Source organism: Mustela nigripes, chromosome 2, assembly GCF_022355385.1.
Source record: "Mustela nigripes isolate SB6536 chromosome 2, MUSNIG.SB6536, whole genome shotgun sequence".
Lineage (NCBI taxonomy): Eukaryota > Metazoa > Chordata > Mammalia > Carnivora > Mustelidae > Mustela > Mustela nigripes.
The window spans coordinates 19,079,028-19,097,886 of record NC_081558.1 but is presented as its reverse complement, the minus strand read 5'-3'; the positions used below and the strand labels follow the sequence as shown (position 1 = coordinate 19,097,886).

At 53.8% G+C, this 18,859-nt stretch overlaps 1 protein-coding gene across 3 annotated transcripts in view; it reads right to left on the bottom strand.

The window, feature by feature from the left end:
- BSN (bassoon presynaptic cytomatrix protein) overlaps positions 1-18,859 on the bottom strand; it is a 94,835-nt gene that overhangs the window by 34,921 nt on the left and 41,055 nt on the right. For all 3 annotated transcript variants that reach the window (XR_009402361.1, XR_009402362.1, XM_059389738.1), the window contains exon 2: positions 8,440-8,848. Coding sequence is in view for 1 of the 3 variants with exons in the window: in XM_059389738.1 (XP_059245721.1) it covers positions 8,440-8,848 (409 nt within the window). In the remaining 2 variants the exon portion in view is untranslated. The remainder of the gene's footprint in view (positions 1-8,439; positions 8,849-18,859) is intronic.

Below are 18,859 nucleotides of genomic sequence, written 5' to 3'. Positions count from 1 at the left end.
ACACACACACACACACACACACACACACACACACACACACACACACACATTTCTTGGTCCTCCATCCCCCTGTCCAGGAGAAACCGTACTCTCTGGACTTCAGAATGTGGTAACCACTCACCCTCCCTTTAAAATCCCTGGGACCCCTGGGGCTTAGCCCTTAGCTTCCCCATCCTTCTCCCCTCCTAGCTGCTATTGCCTTCCAGGCTCCACCATCACGGCCACTAGTTCTCCAAAAGCCCGGTGGCCCTTGTCTCCCAGGCTCCCACTGAACCGACTGCCACCGTCACAGTGGACGGCAGTCACCGCACTGAGTCAGTCCATCCCCCGGCCTCACCCTCACACCCATTATCACCCCCAACCATCTCCACTAAAATCACCCTGTACCTGTCCTCCTCCAACCTTCTAGGTCACTTCCTGGGCCTCCCCACTGTAGCGGTCCTTGGGCCTCATGGGGATACCACCGAGCCTCTGTCTTCACATCTTTTCCTGCCCAGCTCAATCTATGGTCAGCATGCAGTCACTCTGACCTATGTCAGCTTCGGAACTAGATGCAACCACATACCCCTTTCTCTGGGCCTCTACCCACACAGATAAATGGGTACCAGGCAAACGGGCTCCACTGCCAATTAATGTCTGTCCCAACTTCTCCTGGGCCCCCCTAGCTGCCTGGCTAACTAACTCATTCACCCCCAACCACAATGGCTGGTTCAATTTCTCCTGCCCCCATCCCTCCCTGCACCCCTCCCCTGCCTTCTGGCTTAAACCACTGGCCTGCTGCCCATGTCTTCAAGAGCAGCCACACAACAGGTCTGCCTCCTCCACACTCAGGATCTGGACCTGCCTCCTTGGGGGCCCCACTCCTTCAAGCACACTGCCTCCCCCACACCCCAAGGCATCCCTTGCCTCTCTCACAACTCAGTGCCATTGTCTTCTGCCTCCCAGAACCCTCTCCTGTCTATAGCCCCGGCTCTCGCCTCTCCTCAGTCAGGCTTCTCAAGACTTGTCCACATAGACGACCCTCAAAAAATGCTATGCTGAGAGCAAGAAGCCTTATCCAGAAGAGCACGTTTCTATGAAGCCCTAGAAGAAGCACAACCCCTCTATGGTGGAGAAAAGTCGGAACAGCTGTTGTCTCTGGAGGAGGGGTGAGAAGACCAGAAGGGGGCCTGAAGGAACTTTCTAGGGTGACAAGGATGTCCACCTTGAGAGAGGGGTTTGGTGGACACAGCGGCTTAATTTTGCCAAAGCTCACAGAATGCTACACTTGAGCTCTCTCTACCTGTCATCCTAGGTACATTTTACCTAAAAATAAAACCACATGCTTCAGACAAATACTAAACTCCAGCTGATGGTAAGCCTACTGAAATGTTTAGTGTTAAGTCTACCAATGCCAAGAGGCTTGTGAGTCTCAGCGCCGAATCCCAGGTCTGTAGACTAGCCGACCGAACCCCACCTAAAGATTCCCAGGGGCCTCCAACTTGATACAGCCCAAATGGAAACATTCTCCTTCTCTAGCGCCTAGTCCCATGTCCAACACATGTCCCAAACCTGTCTGTGTAGCCTCCAACATCCACCAGGAATCGGTCAAGGCCATCCACTACCATCCCATAGCCCCAGCCCTGGAAGCCAGCCCCACCCCATGAGCTGATCTCCACACAGGGGACCCAGACCGGCAGCAGGGCTGAAGGGAGGGGGGTGTTGAGAGTTTTGTGGTCAAATAAACATAAACATAGAATTGGCCATTTGACCATTTTAAATGGTGTACAATTCAGTGGCATTCATTCCACTCATAATGTTGTACAACCGTTATCAATTTTCAAAGAAGTGGGGTTTGGGGTGTTTTTTTAAAGACTTATTTATTTATTTATTTGAGAGAGAGAGCGTGAGAAAGATAGCAGGGGAAGGAGCAGAAGGAGAGAAGCAGACTCCCCACTGAGCAGGGAGCCCAATGTAGGGCTTGATCCCAGGACCCTGAGGTCACAACCTGAGCCAAAACCCAGAGTCAGACGCTCAACTGACTGAGCCACCCAGGTGCCCCTCAAAGAGGTGTTTTTAAATGCACATCTGACCTTCCCACTGCCACTTCCCGATGCCCTTGAAATCCCATCTACAGACCCCAGCAGGATCCGCATGTCCTCTGATCCTGCTCACAGACCCTCAGCTAGCCCAGCCCTGGCTTGCTCCGGGCCATCACACAGACCATGCACTTCCCCTCAGGCCTCCCTGGACCCCCTTTCCCCGGTCCAGCTTCAGTCTAATGTCCCCTCCTTGTAAAAGCCCCCCCACCCAAGAGTCTCGTTGCAGCATCCCAGCAAGCCCTGCCCCCTCCCCGGCCTCCCCCAGGTCCTCCTCAGAGCTGACCCTCAGGTTTTGACCGTATGTTTGCTCCTGTGGTTATCAGAAGGGCTGCCTCTCCCTCCGGCCTCCGGGCGCCACCGGGGCTGAGCAACACAGCTGCTTCGGTCCTGCCTGATTCTCCAGTGTCAAGGACAGTTCCCGGCTTCCCATAAGCCCTCCACAGCCTTTGCAGGGGAAGGAAAGGACGAGAAAAAGGGAGAGGGCCCCCTGCTGACGGTGGATCCAGGCCGGCCTGCCCCAGGTTACCAGCAGCTGGTGACTTCACCGAGCTCTCCTGCCTCCCTGCCCTTTCCTGCCTCCGGGCTTTCTCCACCACCTCCCTTTCCTGCCTCTCCCCTCTCCTCCTTCTCCCTGTTCCCACTTTATTTATTTTTTTTCTCCACCATTTTTACTAAATTCTCTTCCCATTCTGTTTCTTTTGCCCCCACGTATAAAATCTCGGGTTTCTGCTCTGAGTTACTTTCACATTCATCCTCAGATAACTGTACCGACGGCCCCCTTTGTCTCTGGAAGCTGGAGTTGTGTGCCTGACGGCTCTAGCTATGAAACAGCTCCCGCAGAGCCGTCTCTTCCGCGTGCCCCCAGTGGTGCTGGCATCTGTCCTGCAGTGATCCGGGCAGGCAAGTTGAGTGTCCTGTGTCCTGGGAGCAGGGACTGGCAGCAGGGTTGGCCGTCCAGGACAGACTGAAGCTTGGCAGGCATTTTCCTATTGACCTGAAGACTTGTTTCTTCGAGGTAAACTGCACAAGGACCAGACGTACTGTGGGAGAAAGGCTTCCCAAAGAGCCTGCCACCTGGAGACCCACTTCCTTTGAGAGTGTAGGTTGAGAAGGGAAGGCTGGGCACGTGTGCAGACACCACCACCCCCTGGGCCCAGGAGGGAGGGGGACACCTTTGCCTCTCCTCAGCCCACTGCTGATCCATGTCCTCCTAACACCTGCTCCTCGTCCCCTACTGGCCCACGAGGCAGTGTGGCCAGGAAGGAGCAGAGGGAAGGGGGCAAGGCTGTGGCTGCAGCGGAGGGATCCGTGCGGCACTCCCGGCACCTCCCCCGGGCCATCTGGTGCCCCGGCCCTTGCCGGAAAGAAGTGGGCTGCAGGCAACAGCGGAAAGGCTTATGGCCATTGCTTCATCTCCCTCCCTCTCCACACCGCCCACCATGGGTAAGCGCTTCACCCCAAGGCTTGCCCATGGAGTGGGGATGAAGGGGGTTGCACAATGGATTATATATCCTTGGCTTGGTCTTGGCAAAGTCCAGACCTAGGAATGGACGAAGAAAGACCACGATCATTTTTCTCTAGTTTTTTTGGAGGGGCTTCTGAGTGATTCTGACTAGAGCAAGGGAGGCAGGAGGCAGATGAGCTCAGATGGGTTGCCTAACATGGAACCCTGCTACTCCCCACTGGGGCAGCTGGTGGGCCTCCCAGGTGGGGGCTGCTGGCCGGAGGTGCTACTCTGGGACAATTCTGCCAATCAGATCTGGAAGCACGGGCAGGCCACCAGCCCTGAGTCTGCATGGCCCTTGCTCCTGTGACACTGTTCCTAGGGGAAGGCCAGACTCCTATCTGAAGGAATTCCAGGCCGGGTGTGCTGCTGGACTGCTCTGAGAGGGGCAGGGAGGCCCCTGAGAGGACTGGGAGGTCTGGGCTGCTTCCACTGCTCATCCTCCCCAGCAGCTCACTCCTACCCCCTCTGCCCCCACAAACCTCACCCTCAGACTGCACCCAGCAGGATCACCGCTGTGCCTTAACTCCTCTCTCTATCAGGAGAGAGCCTGGCTTGTGCAGCAAGGGCCTCCTTCCTGGAGGAGAAAGGGGTGGCAGGTCTGAACGTCAAGTCACTAAAGAGTGGAGAGCTGGCCTAACAGGCCCGAGCAGGCATGAGGTATCAGCAAAGCCACCAGACCTTTCTTCTGGCTTCCCTGGCCCCCTGCTTCTCTTTTAAAGAAATCGGACATTTGGGAAGTTAAGGTACTTTGCTAAGGATCCACATCCAGGGAGAGAAGGGAACAATTTTCCTGCCTTTTCCCCACCACTGGGCACGGAATGGGCTCACAAGCTAATGCCTCTGGCCTCCTGGTCAGTGTGTCCTCACGGGGAGGGCCTCTTAAGGGTGATGACAGGTGTTCAGCCCCCACAAGGAAACCCCCAGTCTTTTGTCATTTTGAATGGGTTAAATTATTCATCTTCCCTGAGTTCCAGGACACCAGAACTCTGAAAAGAAATGGCCTCACCATGGAGAGTGGCTGAGATGGCCCTGCCTGCTCTGAACTACCCGCAACCTGAGCAAAAGCGGACCGTGGGTGGGGAAGACAGTGCGAGAGCCCCTGAAGGAATGCCAGAGGCCCCACTACTAATTCTGGGTCCCCAGCTCTATTGCTCCAAATGACCCTGAAGAAGCCAAGGCTTCCCAAGACTTCATCTCCCGGGCTATAAACAGAGCATGCTCTGAGCTCCTTCCCTGACTTGCACGAGTCTCCATGTGCTCCAGGCCTCAGAAGCCCAGCAAAGGACATGGGCGGGCATCCACCTCTGAACGGATCATCACCGGAGGAGCTGGCCATCCAAGGCCTGGGCGGAAGAACGGCAGGTGCCATGTCTGTGTGAGCCTAGCACCCTCCCGGTGGCCTGGGAACGGACAGAAGCCCAGGCCTGCTGGTCAGGAGAGGAGGGGTTCCACATCTCAGCCGCAGCTCTGGCCGAATGGGGTGGATGGTTCTACCTGTCAGTCTCCTCTCCACACCTCATCTGCTGTTTCTGGAAGACCCAGTGAAAGGCCCAAGACTCCTGACAGATGCCATGAGGCGGAAAGACAAACTCACTGAGCTCCAGTGGCCATCACCTTCCTCCTTCCTGCTCCCCCACCCCCACCCAGCCCTTCAGCATGGTGGCCCTGTCACACTCCTCATCTGGGCCACAAACTGAGGGACGAGCCAGGGATTCTCTCTCTACCTGGGAAGGAAGGTCCATTTTCCATGATCCCATTTCCAAAGATCTGAGGGCAGCTTTGTTAGCAGTCCCAGAGAGGCCATGAAGCCCTCCAAGTCACGAGCGTGGCCCTTGTCCCTCTCTAGTACTCCTGCCAGTAGGAAGCTGAGAATTCCGCCGGCCTGCCCTGAGGAGGCTCTGGTGAGCTTCTGGGCACCACGCGGGGCCCTACCTGCCTCAGTCCTGCCTGAACATCACTACACTAGCGGTTTCAGACACACAGGCCTATCCCCAGACAAAGTCCCCAGCACGCTCACCCCACCCCATGGCCAGTGTCCACAGTGCGTCTGTGCAGGGACAGGTACCACGTCCCTTTGCACATCTCCTCCTGCGACGTGAGTACTGGAGCTGGGCTTCCTGGAAAAGGTGGCTCAGCTTGAGTCTCTGCTACCAAGACACAGCGCCCTTCAGAACCAGCTCCTCGCCCTGCCTGGAGCCTCAGGCCGGGCAGGAGCCCAGCCCACACACACCAGCGGAATCCCAGAAGCCTTCTTGGCCCACATGATGTCAAGTTAGGGGTCAGAACAGGTATGTTCTGACCAGGATGGATCAACGGGTGTGCGAGCAAAACCTACAAACTGGTTTTCTCATTACGTGACCAAGGAGGTGGCTCTGCTGGAGACCAAACGCTCCGACTAAAGAGGTAAGCTCTGCCGGCCTCTCAGGAAAACAGGCCGAGGGTTCTTTCACCTTGACAGGAACCCCACTGAAAGCCAATTCTGGAACAGAAAAGGTTCTGCTGGGAGACGCCTTCAGAAAAGGGCATCCACCAGCTCTGAGAACCTGGAGAATGTACTACGTCAGCGTTTCCCAAACTGACACCGTGGAACAGCAGTCCTGAATGTTCTGCGAAAGCAAGTCTGGGAAAGGCTTCTGGCTGCAGCTCTGTCTTGGAGCCGCGTGGTGCCATTCAGGAAGCCGAGGCCCTGAGAAGCCTCACAGCAAAGAACCAATGCATTCGTCTGGCTCGGCATTTGCTCGAGGTACCTGGCGGGGAGGCCTGCTCCTCACCAAACACCGTGAATCTGCCGTAAAGTCTGAGGCCCCTTCCTTCCTGGCCCTGAGCCTCGGCCTCCTCCCGGCACAATGAGGCAGATGGACACAATGAGGCAGTCGCCAAGGTCCTCCCACTCGGCTGTTTTTCTCAGCACATCCAAGGCTGGCTCCCTTCCCACCTCACCCAAGGTCCTGGGCTTGGGGGAGCCTGTTGCATGGCAAGGGCTGGGCTGCCCACCAGGAAACCGGTGCACCACATGTGGCTCTCCCTTGATCTCCGCCCACCTCATCCAGGGGGCTTCAGGCCCTAGGGCTTGAGTGAGCCTCTCAGGGATGCTGGAACCCAGGGGTCGCGGCCACACTGGAGCGGAGCTGGGCGGGGGGCGGGGCTGGCACACAGCAGCATCTCGTCCCTGCTGCTCCCAGCCAGCTGTTTCCGGCTTCTCGCTGGCAGAAACACACAGGTGAGCTTTTCTGATCTGGATCACGTTGTTCTAAGTACTGCAGGGCCAACACTTACCTAACGATCAGCGCAGGGACCGGCCTGTTTCTAATCACAGATGCAATAATCACGAGTGTGCCCGCCTCCTCAAGGAAGCCCCCACACTCCAGGAGCGACTCCAAACCTACTGAGTCATCTCCCCACAACGGCAGCTCCTTCCTCAGAATCTCACACTTACCTCTCGCAAACCACACATCCCACACCCACGGCACCTCATGTCACAAATAGACCCCGACCTGCGAACAATTATTCTCACTCATCCCCTCACCCACGAGGTCCAAACGGCTTCTGCTGCTGATTGTCCCGGAGGCAACCAGGCCTGTGACTGCAGCAGCTGGGCTCCACCCTGCCCTAGGGCAGAGCCTTGGGGGAGGAACTAGAGACTTCTTTGGGTTACTCCAGAGGAGAGGGGGGTTAGCCGGCAAACCTGATGAGTTCATTTCAAAGGCCTGGCCCTGGCTTTACCAGCTCACCAGCCTCTGGGTCATCAAAAAAAAGCTTCCAGGGGCTTGGCTGAGCATCCCATGGCAACCCAAAGCAGCCTCAACAAAGCCAGGATGGGGCTGAGGACCCAGGGTCCTCTGGAGGCAAAAAGGAGGCCAATTTCATGGAAATGGCCCTGCAGTGGTGTCTTAGTGAGAGTAGGACACTGTCACCCATTGTGAATGCTTGATTCCTAGCCTGGGTCTCTACCCCAGGGTTGTTTCTCAGGATGGCTAGCTGCTCTGCCAAACAGCTAACTGGAATGGAAGCCCAGAGAATCTTTGCAGAGCCAAACTGGAAGGCCATTTCCCGCCTCTCCTAAAACCTTGCTTCCCTCACCAGCACCCCCTTCCAGTACCTACTGTCAGGGAGAAAGGCTAGCCTGGAGCCCTGCAAATCTGCCTCCTCTCCAGTGTGCAGCTGCCTGTGGCCCTTTCCAAATGAGTATCCATTGAGAAAAGTTACCCAGAAGTCTGTCTTTGGCCCTCTCTAAGGCCATTTTTCTGGGTCAAGCTTGCACTGGGTAAGAAAGGTTTCAGGAGGGGCAGGAATCCCTCCAGAGATCTGCAGCCAGGCCTGTTTTCTGCTACCACATCTTGGAGCCAGGAAGTCACAAATTCCAGTGGCCAAGGGAAATGACCAGGTAAAGAGAGTTGGGTAAAGAGTGGAAGAGAGGGGTACCTGGATGGCTCAGTCACTTAAGTGTCCGACTTGATCTCAACTCAGGTCTTGATCTAGGGGTTGTGATTATTTTTTTAAGATTTTATTTATTTATTTATTTGACAGAGACAGCAAGAGAGGGAACACAAGCAGGGGAAGTGGGAAAGGGAGAAGCAGGCTTCCCGCCGAGCAGGGAGCCCAATGCGGGACTCAATTCCAGCACCCTGGGATCATGACCTGAGCTGAAGGCAGATGCTTAATGATGCAGCCACCAGGCACCCCTTGGGGGTGTGATTTTAAGCCCCATTTTGTTCCATTCTGGGCATGGAGCCTATTTTAAATAAATAAATACATTAATTAATTAATTAATTAATTAATTAATTAAAGGGAAGGGAACGGAGGGAGGAGTGGGGAAGATAGGTGGGGGGACCCGGCGCAGAAGGTGGTTACCTGGGTGAGGTGAGGGTTGGGGTTGAACCCACACTGGTTGCAGACCTTGCTGTGACACTGGGTGCAGGTGTTGAAGTTTGGCTGGCTGGGGGTCGACGTGAGGTCCGAGGTCTTACATATGGGACACAGCGTGCTGCTGGGAAGGGGGGCGATCTGGGGGACGGAGTAGGGTGATGTGGGGGTGCTACCTCTGTCCGGTGACACAGAGGGGGACCGCCCTGATCTCTGCGTCCTGCTGTCTACCTGCAGCGTCCTGCGGGGGCCATCAGCCTCCTGGCCTGCTGGGCCCTGTGCCCTTGTCTCCCGGGGGCTCTCGCGGCCGGGAGCAGTAGCAGAAGCCTGCTTCGGGGTTGGGGAAGCTGCTCTCTGGCTACCCGGGGGCTCCTTGGGGTCCAGTCTCCTGGAAACGCTGAAATGACATTGAAAATGACTGCGTTAGAGACACATCTCGGAGAAGCAGCCTGCAGAGGGCTCTATCAAGTTAGGCAGCCCTGCCAAGCCCCACTCCACCCTCCCCTTCCTGCCCAGTGGCATCATGACCGTCACCGTTTGCTGCGTGCTATTTGTGCCCCACGCTGAGCCTTGACAAGCGGCTCCCACTTTAACCCTCAGCACCAGGCCATGTGGTAGGACCACGAGCTCCCCTCTTCCATCCTGATAAAGGGCAGATTATGACTCCGTAAATCTAGGACGAGAGGCGTACTTTTAACAATCTCTAAGGTGATATCCAGACTATGGTCTGCAGACCCCAAGTTGGGTACCAAGGCTCTAAACCTGTACATTAGACACACCTGGAGTGATTTTTAGATTCCTGACTCTCAGACTATATGCCCCAGACAAATGACCTTAGAACCTGTGGGGGGGCAGGGCCCTGGTTCAGAGCTATTGCCCTGGCAGTTCTGTTCAGGCTTATTCTCGCCAAAGGCTGACCCCAGACAGCTGGAGATGGATGGAGGAGGCATCCCAGGGCCCGGTTAATGCCCCCTCCACAGGGACAAAGGAACCTTCTTTCTGGTGGGTCCCCACCAGGCCTGATTCTAGAGCAAGTCCATGGAGATGGGGGAGGTGTTACTTTTCCGTTCATGCAAGGCTTGGTGCGGGTGGAGTCTTAGATCCAGCCCTTGAGGAGCTACCGCAGGAGGCCCCACGTGCCCGACCCCCCATCTCCATCCCCACCTGGCGCAGCTGCGGGGAAGCCAGCAGGGCTGAGCAGCTCAGTGATGTAGAAAGTCAAATGGCTAGGCTGAACTCAGTCTCTTCATTTTCCTTTTCCCAATTTTCCTTTTCTAATTTGAAAGAAGCTGAGCACAAAAATCCCAAGACAATGCTTTGGATCGCCTCCCCGAAATTCTATCCTTGCTTCAGTCTGTGTTCACAGGGAGGATTCCGGCGCCCAGCAGGCAGGCTGGACCAGCCAAGAGCCATTGCGGAAGCCAGGCCACAGCGGCCTGCAAGGGGCCTGCCCTGGTGTCCCCTGACCTCCTAGGGTCTGACTGATAGGAGGGGACTCAATGTCTGCTGCCCCTGAATGAAAGTCATCTGCTTGCCAACCAGTAGAACCTCCTAGAAGCCATTTCGGTGGGGGGGGGGGGTGTACCCAAAACGCCCCTGGGAAGGCCTGCTTAAGACAGTCCGTGGTTCTTTCTCCTTTCTGAGGAACTCTGTGTGTGTGTGTACGTGTGTGTGTGTCGGAGCAGTGGGGGGGAGGGGAGAGGCACACCCTTGGTCTAATAAAGACTCTTCCAGAAAAAAGAAACACTCTCATGTGTCTGTCATACAGTTCTTTCATCAACTACGAACGGCATCCACCCATCTATCCAGTCTCATGGACCCTCGACTTCCTTCTTCAGTAGAATCACCAGAGCCTGAGTCTGAGCATTCTGGGCCATCTTGCCACCAGCTGTAAGGCCCAGGATGTGGTGGCTGTGGCATCTCTGGGCCACACTTGGAACTTGCGCTCCAGGGCCTTCCCATAGACTAATTTCTAGATAAAGAAAGATTGCCACTTGGTTAAATTCATAGTTCTAATGTTTTATTTGAAGGATTCAGGGTTGGAATTTACTTACTTACTTACTTATTTATTTTTAAAGATTTCATTTATTTGAGAGAGAAAGAGAGAAAGCAAGAGCAGGGGGAAAGGAAGAGAGAGAAGCAGACTCCCTGATGAGCGTGGAGCCTGACGCAAGATTCCATCCCAGGACCCCCAAGACCATAACCTGAGCCAAAGTCAGATGCTTAACTGACTGAGCCACCCAGGCCTGTGGCTGGAATTGAAAAGCAGCTCCTGACTGTATGTTAACTAGTACAATTAATTAAAATTTTAAAAAATTAAAATTATAATTTAAAAATAATTTAATTTTAACAAATAATAAATAATAAAATAATTTAGAAATAAAAATTAGAATTAAAATTTTTTTAAAAATCCTGCCCCTGAAAGCTAATCAGAAACTACTGAGAGCTCTTTCTATCATGCAGGGGGACAGCAGCCCCTTTCCCAGACTGCGTGGGGTCTGCGGTCTCTTCTGAGGAACATAGCCATTCCGACTATATGTGAACCGCCTGATATGTGACAGATAATCTTCTGTGTACCTGATGGTATTTTAAAAAAATTTTTTTAAAGATTGTATTTATTTGTTTGACAGAGAGAGAGCACAGGTAGGCAGAGCAGCAGGCAGAGATAGAGGGGGAAGCAGGCTCTCTGCTCAGCAGGGAGCCTGATGTGAGACTCGATCCCAGGACACTGGGATCATGACCTGAGCCGAAGGCAGATGCTTAACTGACTAAGCCACCCAGGCGCCACCTGATGGCATTTTAATTCAACATTGCATCACAATGTAGTCTTTCTGGGGACAAAATTTCTGGGACAGAGACCCAGATTCAAATTAACTTTCAACTTAGCTGTAGTGACAGTAGAGAAGCAAACAATGCCTTCTGACCCCCAAAAAAGTCTGTCCTGCGAGGGCTCCCTGCAAACCCTTCACTTCCCTGACCTCCTGGATGATTCCCCACCCCTTCTCCTTGAGTTTCGAGCCTCCAACATGCCTCTCCCTCTCTTCCAGCCTGCCTGCCGTCTCACTAAGAAAGTGGGAGCCCCTGGAGGGGAAGCTGCCCATCCCTAGTCTCTTGACGTCTATCACGCAGTATTTTCCCCCACTTCTCACCTTCACAAATCCTCCCCCTTCCTTCACCATCCATCTCCCCTTTCTATGGGATGACTTCAGCTGCCATACAAACATGCTTCTCCCATCCACAAAAATAAATAAGTAAATAACCCTGACCCACTTCCGCCTTTAGCTATGACCCCATCTCTCTGTTCCTCCCCTCCCTTCCTCTCAACCAAGCCCCACCTGGCTTCTGCACACCCTTCCACGGGAACTGCTCAGGTCACTGTCACCGGTGGCCTCCGCGTTATCAATCCCACAGTTACTTCTCAGTTCCTGATCACACTTCAGCAATAGCATGTGATATAGCTGCTGAAGGCTCCCTCCTTCCTGAGATAAGTTCTCCACTTGCCTTCCAGAACACCTCCTCCACCCTCCTGGCCACACCAGTTTAAACTCTCTCCCAATCCCAGAATCCCATCCTCACATTGGAAGGACCCAGTCTTCTGTGGGTAAACACGATCCTGGATCTCAGGGTCCACCCAGACTCAAGGCTTAAAATTCCACTACCCAGTGACAATGACCAAATGTGTGTCTCTGGCCCAAACTTCTTCCCTGAACCCTTCTCTGCTCTAACTGCCCACTCTGCATCTTGACTGAGACATCATATGTCTGGGCATCTCAAACCTGGTGTGTCCCAGCTGAGCTCTCATCTTGCCCTACACATGCACCTCCCAGCTTGCCCCTGGGAGCCGTCGCTCATCCCTTCTTCTCCGGTCCATGTCAAACATCAGTAAATCTTGTTGGCTTCAGAGTCTGGATTATCAGAGGCTACTCCCCCTACTTCCCCCCTCCACCTCATTCAGGCCACCATCCTCTCTTTTCAGTTCTGCCCAAGCTTGGGTGCTTCCACTCACCCCTCTGTGGTCTTCTCTCCACGACAGCCAGGACAATTCCTTACATACCTATGTCAGCCACTTCCCTCCTCTGTCTAAGCCCTCCAAAGGAACTCCCTCTCAGCCCAGAAGGAAAGCCAAAGGCTTCCCAATGGCCTCAGAAACCCCATGGGATATGACCCCTTTGGCTCTGGCCTCATCTCCTACTATTCTCTCCCTCCCTCCCTCTATTTCCCTCAGGCCAGGCCCACTTCTGCCTCTGGGCATTTGCTTCTGCTGACTCTTGCACTCTCCCAAGTCTTTGCTCTGCTGGTGTCCTTTCGGGGACACTTTCCCTGACTGCTCTATTTAAAATGCATCTCCAGGAGCGCCTGGGTGGCTCAGTGGGTTAAGCCTCTGCCTTCGGCTCAAGTCGTGATCCCAGAGTCTTGGGATCGAGGCCCGCATCAGGCTCTCTGCTCATCAGGGAGCCTGCTTCTCCCTCTCTCTCTGCCTGCCTTTCTGCCTACTTGTGATCTCTCTCTCTGTGTCAAATAAATAAATAAAATCTTTAAAAATAAATAAATAAAATGCATCTCCAGGGGATGCTCTGGTGGCTCAGTCAGTTAAGCAACTGACTCTTGATATGGGCTCAGGTCATGATCTCAGGGTGGTGGGATTGAGTGCCATGTCGGGCTCCACACTCAGTGGGGAGTCTGCTTGAGATTCTCTCCCTCTTGCCTGTACCCCCCGCTCACGCATGCATTCTATCTCTCTTTAAAATAAATGAATAAATAAATCTTTAAAAAATAAAGCAAAGCAAAATAAAGTAAAATAAAATGCAGCTCTGGGAGACTTGCCTGGCTTAGTCACAAGAACATGTGACTCTTGATCTTGGGGTCGTGAGTTTGAGCCCCACAATGGGTGTAGAGATTAATTTAAAAAAATTTTTTTTAAATTATATGTAGCTCTGTCCCTCCTGCATACCTTCTGACTCATCATATAGGTACTGCTTTTGTGTCCCCTTGTGATCCCCGCCTTAGACTGCCAGCTCAGTATGGGCAGGGCCTCTGTGCATGATCCCCACAGCTGCATCCCAGAGCCCACCTAGCACAGCACTTGGCATGCGCTGAACACAAAATGGCTGTTTCCTGAATGGATGTGCTGTGGGCACGTCATGACTCCGCACAGCATGGCATGTGACTAGCGTGGCACTTGGCCTTTCCCTGGTCCGACTTCATGCTGCAGAGAACTGCAGAAATGACAGCAGAGTCCTCCCTGGTCGCTGGGTACACCCCTGCCCCCCCCACCCTGGAATGCTCTGCTGACCACAACAGGGTGATGCCAACCAAGCCCTTATCACGAGCCCCTCCGTGGACCAGGCGCCCATCACGTATTAACTTCCTCATGCCTCACAGTGAAGCCATGGGCTAGGATCCATTTTGCCCATCAAGCAGACTAGGAAACAGCTACCCGGAGAAGTTATATAACTTGCAAAGCCATTACGGTTTATATCAAGGCCAGCGGTCCCTGTCCTTAGCCACTGTCCCGCACTGCCACTCCAAGGAGCCCACTGGAGAGGGGCGGGGGCCCTGCAGTCTGGACTCTTTGAATTCTCTTCTCTCCTTTTCTGAGGAGCTGTTGAAGTGGAAAAGCCCCAGGAGAAGGTCTCTGACAACTTGATCCCCATGGCAGCCCGAGCCCACACCACATGGTCTGGAGTGGGCACTCAATAAGCATGGACATAGTAAGCGGAAGGATGCTCAGAGTGGGACCAAGGGAGGACAGTGACAGGATTCGGTTGTGACCACGTCACATGGCATCTGCCCGGCAACGCCGAGAGATGCATATTCGAGAAAACCACATTCATTCCCTCATTCGGGAATGCAGTCACTGACAAACACTTGCCGGCCCCTGGCGTGCTTCCAGGCCCTGTGAAGTCTCCTAACGGTGGAAGGTGGGTCCACAGGTGTTCATTGTACTATTATCCTTTACATCTCATACATATTTTATGAGTATTTTTATATTCTTTAGAAATACCTATTCAATATTTAACTGAAATAAATTTTTTAAAAAGTGAATCAGACAGGGATCTAGTACGCTGGGAGCCTGCAGTCTAGAGGTGAGACAGATGTGCAAACAAATCACTGCACGATAGGCCACCGCGCAGCCCAGGAGAGGGGGGGAAGTCTACCGGGTCTCTTCCTTGAGGTGAAAGGGTGAGATAGGCAGAGCAGGGAAAGGCTCCTAAGCTTGACAGGGCCAGCCTGCTCGGGCTTGGGCTGTGCAGGGCAGGCCCAGCTGTTTTAAGTCCTTGCCTTCTCCAGCACCTAGGACAGCTCCCAGTAGTCAAGTGTTTTCCACTGCTTGAACTACAGGCAAGCTTAGAGCTAAAAAGGGAAAGAAAGGGCCAGGGGAGAAGGGCCTCTAAGGTTTTCAAACAAGAGTGCTTTGGCTCTGTGTCAAGGAGACAGTGGAGGCAGGGAAACAGTGAGAATAAAGCAATAGCCCAAGAGACAGTCCTTGGGGTGAGAGGGAAGGAGGGCTCAGTGGGGGTATTCTGGGGATATCAAAAGGAATGGTCCCTTTGATTGAGATGGGGGACCCAGGGAGAGGAGCCAATTGGTGGCTGGAGAATGGGGCATGAAAAGGCAAAATCACAAGGTTCAGTTTGGTTTTGTTGAGGTGGGGGTTGGGTGCGAGAGACATCAAGAAATGGGTCAGAGCTTGGATTCCATTCAGATAATTCCAGATATTTTTATTGGGGAGAGTTAAGGGTTCAATTCGCAGGAAAGCCTCAAGGACAGAGATCATACAGAGAGGAGTGGTCTAGGAAAGATTCATGGGGAGCACCAACAATTAAGGGAGCAGAAGCAATGCCAGAAACAGAGAAGTCAGAGGAAGAAAAAAAAGACACAATACCCCCTCCTGGGTTGGGGAAGTTTCCAGAGGAGAAATGTTCAACCACATGCTGTGAGGAACCTCTATTCCTGAAGGGTGTAATGGAAGAAAAGTCTACACCCATGAGGGTCACACCCTGTGACTGCCTAGCCCTTGCCCACCCAGACCAACTTGAGAGGGGTTAGCTCCCCACCCTGCTGAACCCAAGGATCTGCCCATGGCAGGAGGTCCACGAGATCCATCTATGACACATCCCTGGACACAAGTCCCATGGGGGCCAAGGTGGTTGGGGCAGCCCCAGCCCTCCTCAGGTGATCCTCCTTAACAGAGCTCTCCACGTGGGCAGAGAGGGAGAGAGGAAGGAAAGGGGGAGGGAGGTGTCCACAGGTAGGACCCAGCACAGCCCCACAGAAGACCTGGTTTCATAGATCTGGATTATCAGCAGTGAGGCCCCATGAGGCCAGCGGTCCTCCCAAAGGCTGCTGGGGGGCACGATTCCTCAGCAAGGGCTGAGATAAGGACAGGTGAGCACGGAGGGAAGAGCGACACTGCCAAAAAGCAGAAGAGACACAGGAGGACAAGTAGGTGAGAAGGAGGGAGAGTAGGGATGTGAAGGAGTGGCTGGAAGCCAAGCAGGGAAGACTAAAAATGGCTTATCTAAGGATAGATATTTTTAAAAGATAGCCAAGAAAGGTAGAGGATGTAAAAATAGCTGAATTCCTACCAGCTTTCCTCCCTTTCAGCATTAAAGGCTATTGACTGATCAGAAATAAGTCTTCAAGCTGTTTGGCAAGGCTGGAAGGACCCCCCAGGCCACAGGTGTGCCGAAGGGGAGGGGCACAGAGCTGATTCAGGCAGCCCCCCCTGCCCCTGCCTCCTGTCCTGGGACCATGACCACCCCTGAGAGAAATGATCCAGACTGCATTGGTCAGAATTGGGCTCGCCTCTGTCAGAAATCCCAGGAAAGGCACGAAGCCAACAAGCTCCACTGACCAAGAGGGCGGGGGTCTCCTGGGAGAGCTGTGGCTGCCCAGGGCCACAGTGCGGAGGCATCTGGAGCCACTTTGGTAGCTGCACTCCGAGAGGGCTGCTCAGGCTGCCGAGCCTGGAGGAAGGAGAAGCAGGGAGGCAGGGAGGCAAGACAGGCTCCAGAGGGAAACCCCGGCTGGTTTCCACACGGCAGCATTCTAGAGCATGCCTTCCCCTCCAGCTGAATATTTAAAAGAGAAATATTTCACACCAATCAAGGACTGTCTGTTCCCCCAGGAGGGCACTGAACTTGAAGAAGCTGTTTTTCTAAGTCAGAGCAGCCGGAAGAGTCCCACAGCTTCAAACAAGGTTTTGATAAACTCATGGCTGACCTTTCTCTAATAGGCAATTATGACCCGGCAGATGCTGTGGGAGGACCCTCTGCAAGGAAGAACTACCGAGCCACCCAGTAGTCCCTGTGGACTCAGGCAGAGAAGAAGGGTCACAGAATCTTGGTTGTTTTTAAGGAGTCTCCATGCCCAACATGGGCTCAAACTCACAACCCTGAGATGGAGTCATGTGCTCTACAGACTGAGACAGCCCGGTATCTCAGGGTTGCAGAATCTTGGGAATCAGGGTGCAGGTCCTGCGCCCTGGAGCAACTCTCTCACAGATGGATGGGAGAACTCAGAAAGTTTGAATTTAGAAGAAAATTCCAGTGTCTACACAAGAAAATATTTCTTGACCTTCCCAGCTTTGAGACCAGTGTCCTTCTGCCTTTCTGATCAGGGGTCCCTATCAATAAAACATGTTTGCCTGGCCCCAACCGCAGGAATATTTATCCACCAACTATGTGCGCATAGATTACTGATAAAACACACCTCCCCCAAATGGAAAAGTTTGAAAGGATGAAATTGGAAATATATGTAAATGGAGTTTTCATTCCATCCTCAGTTGGCTGCCTCATCTCCCTCCCCTCCTTGGCACGTGTGCCCCAGTTTCCCCTGCCGAGGAAATGATCCATTTCCCCATCCTTAAAGGATGCTGTTGGTGGCCCAGACCCCAGATTCTTTGCTGCCCTCAGCCCTGCTCCACAGCAGGTGGACTTAGGTCAGTGTCAGGAACTCCCCAGGCCACTGGGGGCTGCCCTCACCACCCTGCCCAGCCACCCATGAACCAAAAAGAGTTTGCCCAGATGACAGCAACAGCACAGAGGTGAGGTCTCCATAACACTCAGCTACTATGTTTGGAACCTTCAGTGGGACAGGAAGCCAGGACCACAGGCCTCTGAATGGCTCTCTTGCAGCCAGAGGATGCCCTGCTGGCTGGGGAGGGAAGGTACTACGCACAGGCCTCCTGGGTCGTGGTTGTAGCCACCTATAGGCAGGGATCCCCCAGAGGCTGACAATGTCCCCTCCTAACTTCCACCCCCTGGAAGCTGCTGCTGCCCCACCATGAAGGTAAGGTTCCAAGACCCAAAGGACCCTAGAGAATTAGCTCCTTCCTACAAGTGGGGACAGAGCTCCATGCCGACCTGGTGACAGCCCCGACAGCAGGTGTGCTCTCATGCACTCAGACATACACATACTCACACCCCTGAGAAGACAAACACATGTGAAGGTACCCACCACCTCCACTCATCCTTTCCACTTAGAGACGTCTAGCAGTTGACCCTTCCTGGGACCAAACAACAAGGCTCAGTTGGTCCCAGGCCAGTTCATCTGGGCCGGCAGAGAACCTGCTTAAGGCAGTGAGCTACGTCTGGTCTGCTGCTGCTGGGAGTTTGGGGTGATTCACTAGGTGGGTCAGGATGGCAGAGGAGGTGGTGAGAGGGACTGGTAGGAGTGTGAGCTTCTGCCACACAGCACAGGCCAGGGGAGCTCCCAGCACAGGAGGAGAGGCCACCAGGGCTGGCGGCAAGGTGGGGGCCAGGCCACAGGTGCAAGGAAAGCAGGCCCTAGGGACCTCGTTCCCCAGCCCTAGCACCCATGTGGGTCCACAGGCTGAGAGCAACTCTCAGCACATTGTGATCTAGCCCAGCCCTTCGCCAGAATCCAGAATGAGGATGGGAAATAAGGGTAACTTTCCTCTAACCCTGTTAATTGGTAGTGACTGCACGGAGAGCTGGGTTTGAAGTCAGTGGGAAAGATTGTCGCCCTCTGTTAGTAAGGTCTGTCATGAACCCGGGAACAGGGCACAGAAGCACAAAGGCCATAGAATTGTCATCCATGAGGCAGAACAAAACCAGACACTTTGACGTGCCTCAGGTGATAGTCAAGCCCCTGGAATGTCTCCCTGAGAGCCAGGCCAGGCCTGGCTGGGGCCAAGTCCATCCCTGCCAGAAAGGGAGCAGCGGATCCATGTAGTGTTTACCTCTGACTTTTGCTTCAGTCCCATTTACATCTCCAGCCTATGGCTTTCCCTGAGACATAGGAACCATATGGAGGCCTCAGTCACCTGAAGCATCAAAGGCCACAGGCTCGGCATAAGTGGAGGTCTCTTGTACCGTGGTGCTTGTGGCTGGCACTGTGTGGTAGCTTGTCTGAGCACAAGTGGCAGCAGACGCTGTCCCCC